We start from the raw sequence: 22,126 nt of genomic DNA, 5'->3' as shown, positions 1-22,126 counted from the left end.
ACCCTGGCCCAGCTGAGAGCTCTCACCTGGCGGGCTGTGACCTGCTGCAGGGCATTCTGGCATTTGGCAAAGCAAGGGTCCTTCATGATGACCATGATGACGGGCATCTGCTTGTCAATCAGTGCCAAGGGTCCGTGCTTCAGCTCCCCCGCCAGGATGCCTTCTGAGTGCATGTAGGTTATCTCTTTAATTTTCTAGGGAAACACAGGCAGGGTCAGTGTAACACTGGACAGACAGGGGGCTGGAGCAGATCAGTCAGAGAGGGGAGGAAGGGGGGCTGTGGGAGGGATGAATCCAGAAGGCAGGGAGCTGAGGGCTGCAAGGCGGATGAATGCATTAGGTGGTCAACAGCACTGAGGGCTGCTGGCAATGCCAGGCCCAAGGGAGAGGGTTGGCTGCTGTCCGGAGCATGCACAAGGCCCAGCACGCAGCCTGTGTCCCTCAGACCAGCCCCCAGCACAGCCACCACCCTTGGATAGACAAGTCAATGTCGATCTGGCTCTCCCTTCTGCTGTGTGACTAACCCGTGGCCTCCCCACATTTATAAATTGTAATGATGGCACTGTATTCTATCTAGAAATACCTTTCTTCAATTATCTGATAGATCATCCCCCCGAATCTAGACCATTAATAACTTCCAAGGGGATGCTCCAATTTACTTATGAGGCAAAATCACACACATCAGGCTGTTACTAGAATTTCCCCCTATGTTCAGGAGATCCGTTTCTATTCAGTTCCCATTAAACCTACGTCACTGAACTGCTGAGTGTCTAGTAAAATATTTCTCAGCTCCCCTAGAACTATTTATTTGGGGGGGGGGCAGGACACTGTCAGGAGTGTGGGTGACTCCGCCCTGAATGCCACAGACAGCTGGAGTGCTGGCCCCCAGGAGACCACAGAGGGACCATTGATGTGTGCCAGGAGCAGCGTCAAAGCTTCTTTCTTTCCCCCCAAGACTTACTGGGAGCTGCAGTTGAATACGCATCTTTCAGCAGCGCGCTGGGGGCATTGCAGCTGAGCCCCCCCGACCCCCTGCACCAGGCGGCAGAGGCATGGGGGGAGTTGAAAGTGTACTCCACCCAGCCCCCTGCAGCGACCTGCTCCCTACTAAGAGGAGGGGAGCCAAGCTGGGTCAGGAAGGATGCCCTTGCCCGGGTACCAATGGCTGCCTCACCTGTGACCCTATCTCCCGTTTTCTTTGGTTGGGCAGTCCCATCCACAAGCAGCAAGCAGACAGTGAGTGTAGGCTCAGCCCCCTGGACAGCACTGTCTCACCCCCTCTGTGGCTCTGTGGTCCTGGAACCTGCCCCTTACCCAGCTCTCTTACTCAGGTTTGGCTCTTTACTGCCGCAGTGGGACAAAAGAGCCAGTTAAAAGTTTGACAAAAGCAGGGCCTTCAGAGCTCATTCCTTCAGGATCTCTGCATCCCCTTGGAAGTTTGAGGGGTAACAGGGAAACTCCACAGAGAGCCTGCCCCGCAATTCTTATCGGCCTGAATCCTCCCGCACAGTCTGCTTGTGGTTGTGGAAATAACCCAAGGCCACATGGACCTGAGTTTGAATCTCAGACCAATCACTCCCTCCTGAGCAAGATGAACCTTTGGGGGTCCAGTTCCCTCCTAGGTGAAATGTGGACAATAACTGCCAGCCTCTCAGAAGACGCTCATGAGGAACGAATGGACCATCCCAGATGGAGCCTGGTGCAGGTTGACACCTCAGGGGCTCACCCAAGGGTGCCCTGCCCCTTTCTCCTCAGGAGATTGGGAGCGTCCACCTCAGGATCCCCAGGGCCCGAACAGGTCATGAGCTGGTGCTTGATGCAGCCTCACACAGGTGGCAGCAAGTCCCCAAGCGCTCCCCTCCCCTAGCCCAGCGCCCTTCCCCCCTTCCCGCTGGTGTCTCGGGGTGTCTCCCATGTCTGCCCTCATGCCCAGGCTGGTGGAGGTGGGGGGTGGGGTGGGCAAAGGAGGCTCACCAGGGCTCCTTCCAGGCATGTGGCATAGTTATAGCCCCGTCCCATGACCAGGAGTGACCTCTGGGTGTAGAGCTCCAGGGCCAGGTCATGAATCTTCTCGTCCAGCGACAGCACTTCCTTAATCAGCCCTAAGCCGCAAACACAGTGAGGGGTTGTGAGTCACACAGATTTTACAGCAAGATTCACAAAGAAAAGTCATGGTGTATAAGACATAGTTTTGGAATTCACACCACTTAATACACTTGGATTCCTTGCCTCGGTTTAAAAAGGATTTTAAATGTAAGAGCACCTGGGTGGCTCAGTCGGTTAAGCATCTGACTTCAGCTCAGCTCATGATCTCACAGTTAGTGGGTTCAAGCCCCATGTTGGGCTCTGTGTTGATGAGCCTGGAGCCTGCTTAGGATTCTGTGTCTCCCTTTCTCTCTCTGCTTCTCCCCCACTCTGTCCCCCCCCCTCTCAAGAATAAACATTAAAACAAATTAAACGTAGATTTTGGGCAATAACTTGCGGGATTTGCCTGGGTTTTGTTGGGTGGCAATTCATATTTATGTTTATACTTTCTTGAGCATGTAAGATAAGCAGTGAGGTGTTATTTCTAGCTCCATTTTACAGGTAAGGAAACTGAGGCTCAGAGAGGCTAAGTCACCAGGTGGAAAGACACAGAGCTGACACTCCAAATTAATGCCTCCCCCCCAATCCAGGCCACATGCTAAATCTAGAGACAATGCCCAGTGTAAGATGGACCAGTGTTTCCCAAACTTTTTGTTCTCAGGACTTCTTTACTCTTAAAAATTACTGTGAATCCCTAAGAGCCATTATTTTTGTTGGTTCTGTCTCTCAATGTTTACCAGATTAGAAACTGAGAAAAGTAAAGATATTTGTATTCGTTCATTTAAAAGTAACAATAAACCTATTACACATTTTTAAAAATTAGTGAGAATAGTAGTTTTAAATTTTTGGAGATTTTTTAAATGTCTGACTTTTTAACAAAGACAGATTCTCATATCTGTTTCCTCATTCAAACTCTCATGACACATTTTTTTTGGTTGAAGTATAGGAAGAAAATCCAGCCTCACAGAGATTTGTAGTTGGAGAAAGGAGGAGTATTTAAATAACTTTTTCACTGGGGCGCCTGGGTGGCGCAGTCGGTTAAGCGTCCAACTTCAGCCAGGTCACGATCTTGTGGTCCGTGAGTTCAAGCCCCGCGTCGGGCTCTGGGCTGATGGCTCAGAGCCTGGAGCCTGTTTCCGATTCTGTGTCTCCCTCTCTCTCTGCCCCTCCCCCGTTCATGCTCTGTCTCTCTCTGTCCCAAAAATAAATAAAAACGTTGAAAAAAAATTTTTAAAAAAAAATAAATAACTTTTTCGGGGCGCCTGGGTGGCTCAGTCGGTTAAGCGGCCGACTTCGGCTCAGGTCATGATCTCGCGGTCCGTGAGTTCGAGCCCTGCATCGGGCTCTGTGCTGACAGCTCAGAGCCTGGAGCCTGTTTCAGATTCTGTGTCTCCCTCTCTCTCTGACCCTCCCCCATTCATGCTCTCTCTCTGTCTCAAAAATAAATAAACATAAAAATAATAAATAAAAAAAATAACTTTTTCAAAAAATTGTGAATGTTCTTCTCTGATATTACATGAAACTCAAGAAATGGTCATTTCTTTTTTTTCTAATTAGTTAATTAAGTAATCTCTGCAGGCTTAAACACATGACCCCAAGATCAAGAGTCACATACTCTAGTGACTGAATAAGCCAGTCTGGAGAAACAGTAATTTCTTAAAAGAGTAGTTGCAAATGTAGAATTTGAAATCATCTCAATAAGCTTTTCCTACCTTGTTACATTAAAACTTTTATTTTTTTTAAGTTTATTTACTGTGAGAGAGAGGAGAGACAGACAGACAGAATCCCAAGCAGGCTCCACACTGTCAGGGCAGAGCCTGAAATGGGGCTTGAACTCACCAACTGTGAGATCATGACCTGAGCCAAGATCAAGAGTCTGACACTTAACCGACCGAGCCACCCAGGCACCCCTATTGCATCTATTTAATTTTTTTTAATGTTTTATTTTTGAGAGAGAGAGAGAGAGACAGAACATGACTGGGGAGGGACAAGCAGAGAGGGAGACACAGAATCGGAAGCAGGCTCCAGGCTCTGAGCCATCAGCACAGAGCCCAACATAGGGCTTGAATTCACAAACCACAAGATCACGACCTGAGCCGAAGTCAGATGCTTAACTGGCTGAGCCACCCGGTGCCCCAATCTTGCATCTATTTAAATGGATGTTTTACATGGTGTATAATTTTGTCACATCATGCATTGACCATCTGGAAAACATAGGTTGACTGAGTTATGCAAATCTTCTAAAAATGGACACCCTTCATCATAAAATATTTTTTAGAAATCACATATGCTAAAGTCACCATGGCTTCATCAGAGTTGTGTTTAAGTGTGGGAAGTGGTCGAGCTCATGCTGGCAGCTACAAGTTTTCCCAAATCCTAAATTTCACTGGAGAGCTTGAAGTTTATCACTGGCAACAAATACTGTCAGTTTTTCTTCTTTAGAGTGGCGGGCTAACTTTGTTCATTTTTGAGAAAACATCTGCCAAGTACTCTAATCAGCTTGTTACTCAAACAATCCCAGGATGCTTTTCTTGGAAACAGAATACTAAAGAGTGTTGCGATTTTCTAAGACTAATGCATTTTACTGCCTCGTGAAGAAGTCCTTGAGTGAAGTGGGGTGTGTAGAGGCATGTGCTAAGGTGCCAGCGGTAGCCACCGCTGCCTTTGCAAATGTCCACACAGCAAAAGGCAAACACATCTTATTTGTTATAAATAGCGTGTTTACAGTGAAAATAGTAATAGGACCTGCAGACCACATCTTGAGAACGGCTGACTTAGACATCAGGATAGAGTCCTGTTTTCGCACTGTTGGTACCTGGCTGAAGGTGAAGACCCGTTTTTTGTCAGTAAATTTTCAGCATGTTGTGTGGGCCAGATTCAGATCTCTAGGCTTTCTATGATTAGATGGTGGCTTTCCCTCACTGCCTTCTCTGGGGTTTGCCCCTGGCTCCCAGGTTGGACCCAGTGCCTACCCCATCTCTGGAAGGGGCTGTCCCACAGCCTTGTGACCATCCTGCCCCCGGCATTTCATGTCAGCCAAGGGGTGAGGTCTGTTTCATTTTGCAATCTCAGGGCTGCACAAAGAAAACCCAATAGGTCTCTCTCCTTCCCTGGAGAGCAAGTGTCTGAAGGAAAGAAGCTGTTATCTCCTTGGCCCTCAGGATGGCAAACGGGACAGGGCACACCAGTGGGCGAATGATGGAAACCATTATCCCCCCCGCCCCGCAAAAGCTTGTGATTCAGTGTGATAAACACTGCATCTCACCGACTACAATAGATGGGAGGGACCCAGCCAAAGAGGGAAGTTTGGGGAGACTGAAGGAGCACTCCGGTTTAGGAAAAGGCTCAGGGCCATCTGCTCCTTCTCAGATATTTCCTGAGCACCTACTCCATGCCTGCCCTGGCTGGATATCAGCAGTGACCCTGACAGTTAGGGTTATATGCTCACTGGGCTGACATACTCATTGGGAGACAAGCCAGCACACTGGAGGACAGTTAATTTCATACCATGGCACACGCTATAAAGAAAAGAAATGGGCTAACATTTCACAGCTGGGGCAGGGGGTTAGTTAGGATAGCAAGGAAGGGTTCCAGGAGGTGACATCTGAACTGAGACTTGAATAATGAGAAGCCATCAGTTGTATGGAGAGCTGGAGGAAGAGGGCTCCTGTAAAGGAAAGGGTCAGTGTAAACGTCCTGTGGTAGACAGCTTGGTATTGCTGAGGATCAGAAGGTCAATGAAGGAGCCCAGGGAGGGGAAGGAGAGTGGGATGAGGTCAGAGGTGGCAGGGGTCCAGTGTGCAGTGTTCAAGGACCCAGTGAGGAGTGAGGACTTTAATCTTGGCCCAGTGGGAGCTTCTGGAGGCATTTCGTGGTGAGTAGGAAGTTTTGAAGAGGAGGAAGTGATTAACAGCATTGTTTATGGGAAAGAGTCAAAAGAGAAAGCAACTAAGGACAGTCTACTGGATTTCAAAATAAGGAAAGTTTCATTCTGAAACATACCAGGTAAAGACTGTAAACCATGGATGATCTCTCGCCTTCTGTTTTGCAGTGAAATGCGGTCTTCAGACATCATCAAACCAAACATCACCAGGGAGATGAACTGACTGGTATAAGCCTGTGGATAAAACGGTGACTCTGGCAGAGCAGGGGCGAATGTGCGCATGTGAACCACGCAGGAGGAGACAGATTGTTGGGAGCGCCCCCTCCCCAATCCGCAGCCTCCTGTCCACCCATCTGGCCGAAGCCCTCCCTCAGGACACATGCAGGAGGTGACTACCTTGGTGCTGGCCACGCCGATCTCTGGTCCTGCGTTGATGTGGACACCGCAGTCGGTCTCTCGGGAGATGGAACTGCCCACGGTGTTGGTGACGCCCACGGTCAGGGCCCCACGGTCCTTACAGTAGCGCAATGCCAGGAGGGTATCTGCGGTCTCACCTGCCACACGGGCCCCACCTTTCAGCCATGTGTTCTCAGGAGCGTGGCTCTGCCAGCTCGAACCCCCTGTCCCCCAACTCATTTACTCTTTTATGCAGAAATCAGGGCCCACAGGCAGCCGGCGTGTGCTCAGAAAGGAAAATGCACACTCAACCATGTTTCCGGTGGATTCTTGGATTCAAGATTCAGCTGCTATTTATGTGGGAAGCACTTTCTCATCCGCTATGTCATGGAACTCTCCTGGCAACCCCATGGGGCCATTGTCCCCATTCTCCCCGTGAGGATGAGATCCCCAGAGATGGAAGAAACCAAAGCCTTGCTCCTTCAGGGCCACGCAGCTGTGGGCGACAGACTGGTGCCAACCCAGGTGAGCCAGGTGCCCAGCATCCTTTCTAGGACTTTAAGCTGCCTTCTTCAGAATGTGCTGAGATTTAACATTTAAAAAGCAAGAATGTGAGGCGCTTGCCTGGCTGAGTCGGTTGAACTGTTGAGCATCCAACTTCGGCTCAGGTCATGAGCTCATGGTTCATGATCTCATGGTTTGTGAGTTCAAGCCTTGCATGAGGCTTGCTGCTATCAGCACAGAGCCCACTTCAGACTCTCTGCCTCTCTCTCTCTGTCCCTCCCCTGCTTGTGCTTGCTCTCTCTCAAAAATGAATAACTATTTAAAATAAATAAATAAATACAAATAAAAAGCAAGAATGCAAGGCGCCTGGCTGGCTCAGTCAGAAGAGCATGTGACTCTTGGTCTCGGGGTGATGAGTTCCAGCCCCACACTGGGTATAGAGATTAAGTAAATAAATAAAATTTAAAAAAAGCAAGAATGCTACTAAATGGCATTTCTCCAATAGATCTAACGTTGCTTTAAAGCAAAACACTTCTGCAGCCTGCCAGTGTGAACTCAAAATTATTTTTATAACTAAGCTACTTAAATAGATTCACAAATAAGCCAGCACAAGCACCCTGTATTTGTAAGCCTTGAAACCTCGAACTAAATTAAATACGGTCCGATCATAAAATTAAACCCATCAAGGGGCTCCTGGGTGGTTCAGTTGGTTAAGCGTCTGACTCTTCATTTCAGCTCAGGTCATGATCTCATTGGTTCATGGGCTCGAGCCCCATTTCGGGGTTTGCGCCTGTTGGGATTCTCCCTCTCTCCCTCTCTCTCTGCCCCTCCCCCACTTGTGCATGCATGGGCTCCCTCTCTCTCAAAATAAATAAACAAACAAACAAACAAAATGAAGTCACACAGCAGCACATGGCTACAAGTTGTCAGCCGGAGGGTGAGTGTGTCTGTATTCGTTTTTCTTAGTTTGTCATGGAAATGGAAATGGGTCTTCAAAATTCAAACCGGAAGCAGTATTCGAAGTCCCAGTGGATATTAGAGCATTGCTGTTAATGTTTTAATTGTGATAATGACATAACGGTTATGTTTTTTTTTCTTTTACCATGTAGAGATCCATTCTGAAGTATTTGTGGAGCAACATGATGTCTGGGATTGACTTCAAAATAACCCAGGGGAGGGGACAGGTTAATGTGGATCTGGATGACACAAACTCTGCTCAGCTGATCGTTGCTGAGAATAGGCAGTTCCTTATGTAAATCTCTCTACTTTTACAGAGATTTGGAATTTTCCATAATTAAAATGTTTTAAAAATCCTTCTGGAGGTCATAGAAAGTCCAAGCATGTGGCCATGAATCACCTCCCTGACTCTCTGCCCAGCCTGACTGGAGCAGGTGCCCACGTTTAGAGTTAGGATGGCACCCAGGCAGGGTTTACTGAGGGTATGCTGGGCCTACACCTGAGCAAGGTCTCTCAATGCATCCCCTGCTGGACAGCATGGGAACTGCAAAGCATCCACATAGTTCTTGAAGTGACACTCAACCAGCAGAATTTTGAAGAACTTTCTCTCTTTGAAATAAACCCAGAACCTATGTATAAGCACTTTGGTGAGTGGTCCCTTAAGTTCTGGACTTGGAATGGCAGGAGGAGGGAGAATTCTTGGTTGCATGGCTCCCCCCTAAAATGAGACAGTGACTGATGGCTCTGAGGGTCAACTGAGAAGAGAGTTTGGCACATGCTCAGTGTGCAGAGAACTCTACTGGATGAAGGAGGGAAGGAGATACATGGTGTGTTACCAAGAGGACAGAGCCCTGAGATGAACTCACACAAACCCGTATTCCTTACCTGACTGGCTTATGAAAAAGCAAACGTCATCCCTGAACACAGGTGTGTTCCTGTCCAGAAAATCACTGGCGAGTTCAACCATCACAGGGAGCTCAGTCAGTTCCTCCAAAACTTGCCGTGTCTGAAGCCAACAAGAATGGGGACCAAAGTCAGTCACAGACACTACAGAGACACAGGCAGCTGGGCTTCTGGGGACAGTTTTATGAAGTGGCACCTCTGGGTCCTCGTGGTGAAGGGAATTTCAGACACGCACAGGCCACACTGCAGGAGAAAGGCTTGTGGGCACCAAATTTGGGAGGTCAAACACATGATGGCATTTAAGACACATCTTGTCCTGGGCTGCTGCTCCCTCCCCAGCGCTATCGAGGGCCCAGCGCCTTGGACTTACAGCCACTGCTGCATGGTAACTGGTTCCACAGCCAATCACGATGAGCCGTCGGCATCGTCGAATCTCCTTCAGGTGATCCTTCAAGCCGCCCAGGAGCACTGTGGGGCACATGCAGGGCATTAGTGCTAACCCCACACGGGGACGCGCCTCGACCTAGGGCATGGATGGGGGATTACCTGTGTTGGTCTCAAAATTCACCCGACCTCTCATAGTATTGAAAACTGATTCTGGCTGTTCGAAGATCTCCTTCTGCATAAATGCACTGAAGTTACCTGGTCAAATAAACACCAACAAAGCAGGTCAATTTTAATTCAGTTGTTTTACCACTGCTTAACTTCCAATCAAGATGGAAAGCTGATATGCAGTTTAGTGTCAGTGACACATGGGAAGGCCACTGCACATTACCAATGGCGTCCCAGGGGCCGTCCCTCCTGATTCTCCTGGTAACAAGTGAGAGGCAAACAGGTCAGATAAGATTACTATCTCCAGTGTGCATATCAGACCCTGCAGCTTGAAGGAGCAAAGGAAGTAAGCAACAAATATGTGGCTGGTCTTTCTGGGGCAATACTCCTGTCAGCAGGGGCAGAGGAAAGGAAAATGCTTTACTTCCAAAAACCAACCTACTTAAGGAAGTACAAAAGAAGTAAGCCCTGACAAATAGGCAATTTTATTTTATTTTTTTAATTTTTTTAAACATTTATTTTTGAGAGAGAGACAGAGTGTGAGAGGGGGAGGGGCAGAGAGAGAGGGAGCCACAGAATCTGACGCAGGTTCTAGGCTCCAAGCTGTCAGCACAGAACCTGACGCGGGGTTCGAACCCACAAACTGCGAGATCATGACCTGAGCCGAAGTCGGACACTTCACCGACTGAACAACCCAGGTGGCCTGGCAATCTTCTTTCCAACAGATGCCCTCTGAGCTTCTGTATTAAATAAAAACCTTTTCAGCCAACACATGCATTTCCAGGGCTCTGATTTGAATGGAACTGGATGACATCAAAGGGATGATCTGGCCGCAACGGGTTAAGGCCCCTGACAGGTGTTGTGCCTCAAGCTTTGGAAGCATTCACAGACAGGGTGGGAATGTTCCAAACACTGCAGTGTTTCCTGTCTGCCACCTTTAGCTGGGGACTTGACAGAGAGTGCCATAAAGCAAACAAGACAAGTGAGGAGGGTCAGGGAAGAGCTCTCTGACTGGGCGATGATCAAGGTAGAATGACCAAAAGTAGTCAGTCAAGTACAATGACCCTCAGGTGAGTAAGCACTTGGCCTGCCTAAGTAACAGTGAGGTGGTTGGAGAGGGGGCAGGGCATAGTGGGAAAAGGGTAGAGTGAGGTGGGGCCAGGTTGGGCATGGGGTATTGTGGGCTGTGGCAGGAAGTGTGGATTTTATTCTCAGAACAGTGGGTGGCCATTGGAGGGCTTTAAGCAGCTGGATAAAAAGGTCTGATTCACATTCCTAAATGTTTACCCAGGCTGCCCTGTGGAGAAGGGGGTGTAGGGAGACAGGCTCTCCTCGCAAGGAGGAAATAGTCCACAGACCCCTGTTATTGCAGGCCTCTGACCCAGAGAAGAAATGTCTGGGTAGAAGAATGTGTCCCAGAGAGTTAGTAAAGGGAGGCATTTGATGGACTGGTCAGATCAAGCAGGGAGACCTAGTGCCTTTATATAGTCAGGAACTCCTGCTGGGGGAGCGGGACCAGGCTTCCCGCATCCCCTGGGCTGGGCAAGCCACAGAGCACCTGCAACGCCACCCTAATGGCCACGGCAGGTAGGAGGGCTGTGGTACCTATTCAGGGTAGGACAGAGAGTCTCAGGAGCTCCCCCATCGAGCACCTGCCCCCCCCCCCCCAAGGCCGCTGCACACGGACCCTCAGAGGACACCTGCCTTTCATGATTTGCTGCAGTTCCATCTGCAAGGTCTGGATGGCTCGAGATGGGTCATCACTAGCTGAACGCTTGACCCGGTGAATAGAGAGCTTCCCATCAGCCACTGCGGCGATGTCGTCATCCTCGAGGAAGATGACTCGGTTGGTGTGTTCTATGATAGCACTGGAGCAAGGGAAACACGGGCATCACAGACGGGGCCTGCACGTGCTTGACAGCTACAAGGCAGTCACTCACTTGCCTCCCCAGTATGGGTCCCCATCAGTAGCATCAGATGGCATTTTAGGAGGGACAGGGACACTACACTATACACATCAATTCACACCTTCCTCCTTCCCCCCAGAATTGTTTTGAATCCAGTCTCAGACATCACATCATTTCATCTGTAAACATTTTAGCTTCTATCTCCAAAAGAGAGGGAAAAATTTTAAACCCACAATACCATCATCACATCTAAAATTAGTATTCTTTCATATCATCAAATATCCAGTATGTTCAGATTTCCCCAGTAATCTCACAGATGGCTTTTTATGACCGCTTTCTTCAAATCATAATCCAGACAGTGTCACCTTTGGAGAATGCTTGGGAACCAACACATTACTCTAAATTGGAACAGGAAAGAATGAAACATTTATCTTGCTTTTTAAACTGATCTGATCTTTCAGAATAACTACATTGTTCATGAAGGCAAATTTATGGATGGACTACAGCTAATAAATAAGGAATGACAGCATCAGAATAGTCAATTTATGGACTCCTAATTACTAATAGTTCTAAGTAAGGACCATGAAGTGCTCTGCTGAAACCAAGAGGTGAAAAGCAGAGAGCAGCTTTACAATGGATGGGTGAGGCTGTCTGGCGCATGAACCCCCTGATCAATCTTAACAGCATAAAAAGACAGACAATGAGACATATATGCTTCCTGATAGAAGGACACACCACCATCTATGAAGCCGTCTTGCCAAAAAATCAAACCAGAAGGAGATCAAGTTTGTAGACACCTGTGAACGCCAGTGCGCAGGAAATGCAGTGGGCAGGGGAATGTGTTAAATGACACCATGGGGGATTCTCTCAGCAAAATCCAGACAGTGGGAAAGTCATCAGGACAAATGACTCAGTTTCATAACACACACACACACACACACACACACACACACACACTCCCTGCAAGGAAAAAGGGATAGTTTAAAAGCAAAGTAAAAAATACGTCCACCAATGAAATGTGGGGTCATTATGCTTATTTATTTATTTTTTTTTTGAGAGAGAGAGAGAGTGAGTGCAGGAGGAAGGCAGGGGCAAAGAAAGAGGGAGAAAGAGAGAATCCCAAGCAGGCTCCATGCTGTCAGCATAGAGCCCAAGGCAGGACTGGAACTCATGAACTGTGAGATCATGACCTGAGCTGAAATAAAGAGTTGGATGCTTAACTGACTAAGCCACCCAGGTGCCCCATTGTGCTTATTTTTATAATAACTTTGTATGGAAAGTAATGATAATTTTTGTCTTGCAAAATGGCAATACAAAGTTTCTTTTAAAAATAAATGGCGTTAGAAAAGTTGGTAGGTGAAAAAGCAAACTAATCAATAGCACAAGTGGTACATAGTTATGGTCAAAAATAAAAAACAAATAAAAAACAAAACCATGAAGGTGGCACTTATACGACCATGGGAGAAAAAAATCCTCATTCTACCAAGTGCCACACCCACACCTGCCCTGTGCCAAAAAATGAACATTTATAATTCCTGATGTAAAGTTAAAGAAAGAAGTGGCCACATTTCATGGCCCTAAGAAAGGTGTCTCTAGACAGATGCTCAGGAAGACAGACTTCTAAAGAAGGATGGGAAACCACCGCACTGGAAAAAAATACTTTGAACAGTATACATGCATTGTTTAAACAGTAGAAAACACAGAATAATAAGAGGAAGAAAATGGCCTGATCCCATCTCCAAGAGAGAAACACCACTTATATTGTATTGCTCTCCAGGCAGTGCTAAATACACGTGTGTTTGCATTTATGTGTGCGTGTATGTCTGCATGTTAATTTATTTATTTTTTAAAATATTTTATTTATTTTTGAGAGAGAGACTGAGAATGAGTGGGGGAGGGGCAGCGAGAGAGGGAGACACAGAATCTGAAGCAGGCTCCAGGCTCCAAACTATCAGCACAGATCCCCGTGTGGGGCTCGAACCCACAAACCATGAGATCATGACCTCAGCTGAAGTTGGATGCTTAGCTGACTGAGCTACTCAGGCGCCCCTGCACGTTTAAATGTAATTATTATTATTTACAAAATGGATGGTGATATAGTCCATCATTAAGACTACTGGCCCAGAGGTGCCTGGGTGGCTCATTCGGTTAAACATCCAACGTCGGCTCAGGTCATGATCTCACGATTCCTGGGTTTGAGCCCTGCGTTGGGCTCTGTGCTGACAGCTCGGAGTCTGGTGCCTGCTTCTGATTCTGTGTCTCCCACCCCCTCTGCCCCTCCCCTGCCCACACTCTGTCTCTCTCTCTCTCTCAAAAATAAATAAATGTAAAAAAAAAAAGGAAAAAAAAAGACTACTGGCCCAGGAGTTAGACAGACCCAATATGGTATCCTTATTTCTGTCTGTTACCAACATTGTGCCCTCAAGCAGCCCAGATATGACCCCTCTGAGCCCCTATGTCAAATTCCTCATTTGTAAAATGGGATATGATCACTGTGCTTTCACTAGAAGTTTGTTGTGTTTACTTTTTTTCATGTTTATTTATTTTGAGAGAGAGAGAAAGAAAGAGTGTACAGGAGAGGCAGAGGGAGACAGAGAAAATCCCAAGCAGGCTCTGTGCTGACAGTGTCTGACTCGGGGCTCAAACCCACGAACTGCGAGATTATGACCTGAACCGAAATCAACAGACGCTTAACCAGTTGAGCCACACAGGTGCCCTGGTTGTGTTTATTAAATGAGACCATCCTGGTGAAGCCCTCAGCACTGGCTACTGTTGCCCTGCGGGTTCTACAGTGTGCCTTTGTATCTGGGAGGGTCACCCATATCTGGTCTACACACCATACACTGTAAAATCATCTTTCCAAGTTCCAAATCCTAAACAAGCAAAGAAATCGTGAGGATTTTTTTTTTAATTTTTTTTTTTAATTTTTTTTTTCAATGTTTATTTATTTTTGGGACAGAGACAGAGCATGAACGGGGGAGGGGCAGAGAGAGAGGGAGACACAGAATCGGAAACAGGCTCCAGGCTCCGAGCCATCAGCCCAGAGCCCGACGCGGGGCTCGAACTCACGGACCGCGAGATCGTGACCTGGCTGAAGTCGGACGCTCAACCGACTGCGCCACCCAGGCGCCCCTAGGATTTTTAATTATAGCATCAAATTTGCAGATTAAGGAGAGTCAGTCATCTTTAAAAAACAATTTTTAATTATTAAAATAACTTTAAACCAATTAGTTTTTTAAAAAATAACGTTAAGCCTTTGTACCAAGGAGTGTGGACTCTCTCCCTTTATTCAAATCTGGTCTTGTTTCTCATTGCTGACTTTTGTAGTCTTCTCTGGAGAGACTCTGGACTATTTTTATTAAGATTTATCTTAAGGGATTAAAATAGTTTTTCTAGCTCGGGTAAATAGATTACTTTTTTTTTTTTTTTTTTTGGTTTTTGTTCAAGAAAGTCTTGCTGAGGGTTTACTGTGCCAGTCATGTGAGGAGGCACAAGAGGAAACGGGGTGGATATGGTTCTGCAGCCTTGTTCAGCTGATAGCTGAACTGCTGGGATGTCTGATTTCCACATCTTCATTCTCTGACTAGCCTCTAGGATTAGTTCTAACAGGCTTTCACTTGGATTTAAAAAAGTTTTTTTTAAATGTTTATTTGTTTTTGAGAGAGAGAGAGCCCAAGCGGGGAGGGGCAGAGAGGGAGTGAGAGAGCGAATCCAAGCAGGCCCCAAGCAGCCAGTGCAGAACCCAATGCAGGGCTCGAACTCACAAACCATGAGATTGTGACCTGAGCCCAAATCAAGAGTCAGACGCTTAACTGACTGAGCCACCCAGGCACCCTTATGGTAGTGTTTTCTATTTCAACTACCAGGAAAGTGTTTTGGTCTTTTCTGAGTATGTGTATATGGATGTGTACAAATTTTTTGTACTAAAATGGATATGAAGCAGACTTCCTCAAATTTCAGAAGTATTGTCTGTTAATGAGAACATGGACTTAGAAATGACTTGGACCACACTCCTAGGTCTTGGCCCTCTCATCATGAGTGCTCAGACTCAGGCAGAGTCAGGTGGGGTGAGAGAAGGACCAAAGGTCTGAAGACACCTGCCTCAGCTAGCTAAAGGGAGCATAGCCTTTGAGTGGCCCCAGACATCCTGGGCCAGAGGGAGCACAACCCAGGGTGCTCAGATCTGCTGATTTTCCAGAGAAGCTAGAAATCCAGAATTTTATGTGAAATCTCCCCCCTTTTAAAATGTTGGCAAATAATTCAATTATTCTGTGCAGGCCCCAAAACATTGTGGAGGTCAGTGAATCCTGCCCGTGGTCATGAGGTGCTCTCAGTTGTTCTCTAAGGTTCTTGGAGAAGGGTCACAGAGAACTGAAATCTGCCATCATCCCTGCCCCTTGTTGTAAGAAAACAGCTGAAAAGCGGGGATAAATGAAAAATGGTGGTGTCTGGCCAGTCATTTTTGGTTACATAATCCTAGCAAAGAAAGGCAACAAGCTTTAGCTACCTTGCGTCAGAAGCAAAGAAGAATTCCACTGCTTTATCGCCCACGGCATGAAGGCAGGTTGAGCTGTCCAGCCTCTTCATTCTTGTTTTGCAGATCTTCTTTACGTTCTCGAAATTGCCTGGTGAAGGAAGGATTGCAAGTGACATTAAACTATTTTGTTTGAATAACATGAAGCAAGGCGCCAGCTTTCCCTTTGAATATGTGTGGGAGAAATCTGCAATTTTTAGCTTTGGCTGCGTCAGCCAAATCGTGAAAATGATCCCCAAATAGCACGGTGCCACTGCAAGAGCTTTTGAATGGCTGTGAACAAAACAAAGCAAATCAACACTCATACCAGAGCGTGGATGCCTTTATGTAATGGAGCTGCATGCCTTCCCCTGGACTTGTGTATGTGTTTGAAAATATCTATAATAAAAAGCTTTTGCAAAGAGGGACCCAAGTCTCAGTTGCACGAAAGCCTTTTTGACCTGGAGCCTTATGCGGACCGGCCCCGGCAGACAGAAGAAATCTGCCTGCACCAGAGCCCCCTGCCCTGTTCAAGTCCTTCTCGAAAAACTTACGTGTCCTGTACAAGATGGGGATCTGTTCCGTGGAAAGCTTGTATTTGCTGCGCACTCCAATGAGGAGGGGGCTGCCTCTCCTGTAGAGACAACAGGGAATCGAGTTGCTCATTATCTCAACACCCCAGGAAGGGCTGGATGGCCTCTTAGCACTGAGGAGGGGTCCCCGCATCTAGCCCTTCCAACAGGGGAAAGTGTCCTGTTGAGATCCTACAGGACAGACTCCTGAGCCACAGGAAGATGCTCCCAGGGCTTGGGGCAGGGACCAACCAATTGGCAGAATTCTGGCTCACTTTCACGGTGCCACCCACCTGCCCAGTGAATCCCCACATGGTTAGATCACTGCGGCTGAGGCATCAGTAGGCCCTCACTTCATGGCTCCAGCTTGCTGCTATTTACTGCCATCTTTAAAGCAGGAGCCCTGGACGCCCATGACCTGCCCAAAGACTCTCTTCCCTCCCCCTGCCCCGCCCCTTTTGCCTAGCTGGGCTGTTCTCCAGCTTTGAGGGGCATTCTGATGACTGGCTTTGGATCTGCTCAACTTTGTGGGCCACTTAACACACTTTCAAGGGTGGTTTTGTCTCTGAGTGTCACCTCCTGGGCGAAGTTTCAATTCCTTGACCTGCACGAGCTGGACTCCATCACAGAGGGGAAAGTGATGTTTCCTCTGTGGGAGTTCCTGCAGCCTCAAACTCAGGTTTCCTCTCCCAGCCCCGCATCCGACTTCCCCAAGTGGGGGGACAAAGTCTGTGGCTTTGAAGAAAGTGCTGTGAGCACCTTGAATAATCTGGACCATCTTTTATCATATCTGAAGCAGAGGAGACATGGCTCTGGTACAATGGAGAGGCTCTATAAAGAGCCTCTATATAGAGCCTCTATAAAGAGGCTCTATATAAAGGCTCTATAAAGAGCCTTTATAACATTGACAATGAGAAAGTACTGTGGTTATCTAATTTTCTTGGCAAACGTCTCCCCCAGATTTTATTGTTGTAGATAGAGCTCTATGATTTCTCTGAACTTCGCCTCAGATAATGCTCCTGAGGCATCCCAAAGATTGCCCAGGAGGTTACAGAGCCGGCAGGTTATGGACAATTTAGAAATATAAAGCTTTATTGCTTCTTCACATGGCCTTCTTTTGCATTCATTTAAAATAGTAATACCATGATAGTATCAAGTTTTAAAAGGGGTTTCTAATTTTTTTTTAATGTTTATTTATATTTGAGAGAGAGAGGGAGACACAGAATCTGAAGCAGGCTCCAGCCTCTGACCTGTCAGCACAGAATCTGATGCGGGGCTCGAACTCATGAACCGTGAGGTCATGACCTGAGCTGAAGTCGGCTGCTTAACTGACTGAGCCACCCAAGTGCCCTGGGGTTTCTAAATTTAATAGGGACAAGCGGTCTGTTATAATTCTATGATTGAAGAAATTGAATGCCAAGCGGTAAATTCCTTCCTATCCTGAACAAAAATTAAATCATGATACATTCCCATCATTTCCTGCCTAGAGAATATGACTGTCTGTGAGGGACTGCCTCATTCTCTCTGCGTCTTCCAGGCCACAGGTGCATTCTCCATGGCTCCTCAGAGGCTTCAGAATGAAACTTTCAGTCCACAGTGCACCTGAGACCCTGCAGAGCAGGGCTTCTGCCAACATCCTCACTCCCCACCAGCCCTTGGAGCTAGAGGGGCAGAGTGTACACGACCTTGCTCACTGTTGTCTCCAATGCCTGGTATACAGCAGGTGTCAGTCGGTCTTTCTGAAAGAGCAGAAAGTCCCCCCATGACTGCTACCATGAGGAATGAGCTTACAAAGTGTCTTGGAAATAGCCACTGCTTTCATTATAGAATCTGGGCCACATTCCAGGGGCTCCTTTGAAGAGCAAGGGTTGGCGTGTCCCTGGTGACCCCATCTGTGCCCTCAACCAGGGTCTTTTCTATTTTTTTTCTGAAGGGGACTCAGGCTGCTCTGGGTCAGATCCCCGAATGCTGAGCTCACTCTAGGCCCCTTCCTTTTGCTCACACTGGTGCTTCTGGCCACCTCCCCAAGGCTGACATTTGTACCCCCTCATGCTCCCCAATGCATTGCCTCTCAGCCCCCAACACGGAGTATCAACACCCTCTGCCCTGCTCTGTCCTCCTGCACAAATGTCCAGTCCTTAAAGACAGGACTAGGTCAGGTGTTAATAGATCCCTAGGACCCAGTATAGACTAAGTGCTCAACAAATATCAGTTGGATGGATGGAGGGAGGGAAGGACAGATGGACAGGTAGATGTGTAGATGGATGGTCAGACTGATGGCGGATGGACAGATGGATAATCAGTTCATCTGAATATAAAATAACAGGATGGCACTCATGCTCCCACTTGTGTGAATCCACACATCACTGGGGGCCATGTGGCTCTATCCAACAGAGGGACATGTCGGCTGGCCCTCTAGAACACCTCTGGTGTGCAGGTGATGAAGCTTGAGCGTGGGGCCTTCAAGGCCTCTTCTTACTGGATTCAAATTAATGTTCACTTGTTCCTAGTTTCACATTCATAATTTTGCAAGCTTTTTCCAGAAGGCCTCTCCAAAACTGACCTGCAACCTGGATCTGCCCCTTGCTATACAGTTTTATTTTTACTTTGAATTTGTTGTCAACTTCTGAAAATCTGGAGATTTCAAATAAAAAATCAACTTTCTGCTTTCTCTTTTAAAAATCAGAAGCCCAGCCACAGAGATGGTAGGGTGCATAAGCCACGGTCTCACTTCTCCCCTGTTGTCTCAAGCTAAACAATCTTATTTTATTTATTTGTTCTTGAAATGTCAATGTGTTTTTGCCTCACCTGGTCGCAACAGCTTCTCCCGGGTAGTGGATGCTCTTGAAAACCAACGCGAATGCACCTTCCTGTAAACACAGCAAACAAGAGTGAGTCGCATGTGCTCCGGCCCCACCTGAGCTGCCAGGGCTGTTGCAGCCTGGCCCACCACCCCACAGGGGGTCACTCTTCACAGTGGGTGGTCCTGGGGTTCCTCCATCAGGGTGCTGAATGCAGGACAGCTCTTTCAGGGTGATGTCAGGAGAAGAAAGTGACACAGTCCGTACCACGAGGAAAATCCAAAGACCAGAACTTGTGGATTTCATGGTGCTCAGCAGAACCCACCCCTGCTCAGGGCCACAAGGAGCGATTCCCAGCTCTGTGATGATCTGGGTGGATGGGGGCAGTTAGAGCCTCAGGAAATGAGAACTGTGGCCAGGGGTCCTGCCCTGGAACTGTGAGAACGAAAGGGACTACTCCATGACACACAGTAGAGCCTGGGTTCAAACCCTGTCTCCACCCCTTAATTGAGCAATTGCCTAGTTTGTGCCTCGTGGTGAATGGAAATGAGAATAGTTCTACCTTGCATGGCTTCTGTGAGCTCATGTACTTTTGTTGCTCATTTTTGAGAGAGAGTGTGTGAGCAGGGAGGGACAGAGAGAGAAGGGGGCAGAGGATCTAAAGTGGGCTTTGTGCTGACAGCAGTGAGCCTGAGTTGGGGCTTGAACTCACCAACGTGAGATCATGACCTGAGCCCAAGTCAGATGCTCAACCAACTGAGCCACCCAGGTGCCCCATGTGAGCTCCCATGTGAGCTCATGCACTTTAAGTGCTCTGAACAGTGGCCTGCCATATGAAAAACCCAACAGTGGCATGGGTTGTTATTAGTGTTGCTATTATTTCTTTAGCAATGACTATCATTCACCCTCTGTTGTGTTGTGCAAACCAGAACAAACCTAGTTCTCCTAACTCAAGACTCCAAATGCTCTATTTAAATCCCTGGTGCAAAATTCTCTCCTACATTCTGACCACCCTGTACTAATTTTACCATGCCCCTAGTAGACTGGGGTTATGTATAACCAGCTAGAAGTCTGGATTTTCATGTGAAATGCCCCATGTTTTGGATTGGCAGACCCAAGGCCCCACGCAGCCTTGGCCAGTTTGTCAACTCAGTCACATAGCCAGAGGGACCCAGAGTCAGCATCCCCAGGCCTCTAGGGGCCTTTCAAACTGCCCAGGAGCCTGATTACCCTGCCAGTTCTGTCAACAATAACGTGGTACTGAACAGAAAAACAGTTCCCAGTCCCAAAGAGCCCCAAAGAGCCCCTCATTGCTTCAGCTAAGAGAAATCACTGAAATTTACACCTGTCATCACTGGGGAGGCATTTCCAAAATTTAAAATTACAAATGGAAATGAGAAGATACCGTGCAGCAAAACCAAACTGGTTTACTGTAAATTACATAGTAATTATACTATGTATTACGTATAGGACAGGCTCTTGTCTATAAATGTCTTCTAAATTATGACTTCCAAAAATGGGAGCAAAGTGTTTGACAGTAGACTTATTTATGAAAAAGGCTCTGAAAATACCAGAGGGTGATATATTTTAAGCCATAGTGTTGTACCCTCTGACCCTGGATATTCCAGATTCTTGGCCCCAAATGCTGTCTCCAGGCTGCCCCTGTGTCGGATGAGCTCCTGGATGGCAGGGATGCCCAGGAGGATGGACTCTGGGAAATCTGGAGACCACTCCTCCTCCCCCTACCATCTCATACACGGCCTGAGTCTGTTGTGACTCGTCCTTGTGGACAACTCCCCCTCTACCCTGCCCTTGCTCCAGCATGTGCCCCTTCTTGGGGCTTAGTTTTGTGGGTCCAGCCCTCTGGGACATCACCAATCTCTCTCTCTCTTCCTGGATAAGCACACAAACCTGATCTGGTATCTCCTATCACAAAAACCAGTCTTCCCTCAGAACTGCAAGCCTCTCCCACCACCACTGGGCCATTTCCTGACACTCTTTTTCTAGAATCAAACTTCTCAAGGGGCGCCTGGGTGGCGCAGTCGGTTAAGCGTCCGACTTCAGCCAGGTCACGATCTCGCGGTCCGTGAGTTCGAGCCCCGCGTCAGGCTCTGGGCTGATGGCTCAGAGCCTGGAGCCTGTTTCTGATTCTGTGTCTCCCTCTCTCTCTGCCCCTCCCCCGTTCATGCTCTGTCTCTCTCTGTCCCAAAAATAAATAAACGTTGAAGAAAAAAAAAATTAAAAAAAAAAACTTCTCAAAAGTTCACACCTGCTTTTACTTCCTTTTCCTTCCAACTCTGCTCAGTAAGGATATGTAGGTATTTCCGCCCCTTGATAAACAATCACTTCACTGAAACTGGTGGAAAAACTACAATTCTGAGTCTCCAACATCAGTTCAATGCACCCTGGGTATGTAACTAATGGCACACACAGCGGACAAGATGACAAAGGTCCCGCGTGCAGTGTGCCATCATGAGGAACCACTGATGGGAAGTTCCGATCACGGATTCAGAGGGGTTAAGATGGAACAAGCCACTTCTTACTCGATATTTACTACCAAAACCTCAGGATTTCTCTCAGTTCTCCATGATGCAACATCTTAAGGCCAGACATCGTAGACTTTTTTTGTTTTTAGTAACTTCACGCCCAGCACAGAGCCCAATGCGAGGCTGAACTCATGACCCTGAGATTAAGACCTGAGCTAAAATCAAGAGTCAGATACTTAGCCAACTAAGCCATCCAGGCACCACTGTAGTCAAGCCATCTTTAATCCTCAGGTACTTTGCACAAATTCGACTCATAAATGCTACTGAAAAGTGAAGGAATGAAAGGGCGATTTATGTACACACGTGGGCCTGGTAACTCACCAGCTGCTGAATGACTCTTTCGACCAGTGTTGAAAACGTAATGTCCTCAGTTTCTCTGTTGTCAAACACATATTTAATCAGCTTGGCGATGGTCTCTGTGTCTGTTTCTGACTCAAACTCATAGCCTTTGCTTTCCTGGAATATTTCGTCGGACAGAGTGTTAGATAACGGTCATTGCATAATGTT

At 47.3% G+C, this 22,126-nt stretch overlaps 1 protein-coding gene across 1 annotated transcript in view; it reads right to left on the bottom strand.

The window, feature by feature from the left end:
- The window catches only part of GFPT2 (glutamine-fructose-6-phosphate transaminase 2), a 49,390-nt gene that overhangs the window by 4,234 nt on the left and 23,030 nt on the right, over positions 1 to 22,126 (bottom strand). The window contains exons 7-18 of the mRNA XM_047867569.1: positions 21,941 to 22,075; positions 19,081 to 19,142; positions 16,255 to 16,334; positions 15,695 to 15,812; positions 10,985 to 11,148; positions 9,275 to 9,370; positions 9,099 to 9,196; positions 8,711 to 8,831; positions 6,365 to 6,522; positions 6,088 to 6,202; positions 1,975 to 2,102; positions 27 to 194 (exon numbers count right to left, since the gene is read on the bottom strand). Of these exons, the coding sequence (XP_047723525.1) occupies positions 27 to 194; positions 1,975 to 2,102; positions 6,088 to 6,202; positions 6,365 to 6,522; positions 8,711 to 8,831; positions 9,099 to 9,196; positions 9,275 to 9,370; positions 10,985 to 11,148; positions 15,695 to 15,812; positions 16,255 to 16,334; positions 19,081 to 19,142; positions 21,941 to 22,075 (1,443 nt within the window). The remainder of the gene's footprint in view (positions 1 to 26; positions 195 to 1,974; positions 2,103 to 6,087; positions 6,203 to 6,364; positions 6,523 to 8,710; positions 8,832 to 9,098; positions 9,197 to 9,274; positions 9,371 to 10,984; positions 11,149 to 15,694; positions 15,813 to 16,254; positions 16,335 to 19,080; positions 19,143 to 21,940; positions 22,076 to 22,126) is intronic.

This window comes from Prionailurus viverrinus, chromosome A1 (genome assembly GCF_022837055.1).
Source record: "Prionailurus viverrinus isolate Anna chromosome A1, UM_Priviv_1.0, whole genome shotgun sequence".
NCBI lineage: Eukaryota > Metazoa > Chordata > Mammalia > Carnivora > Felidae > Prionailurus > Prionailurus viverrinus.
The sequence above is the reverse complement of the archived record's forward strand: the minus strand, read 5'-3'. Positions and strand labels throughout refer to the sequence as shown.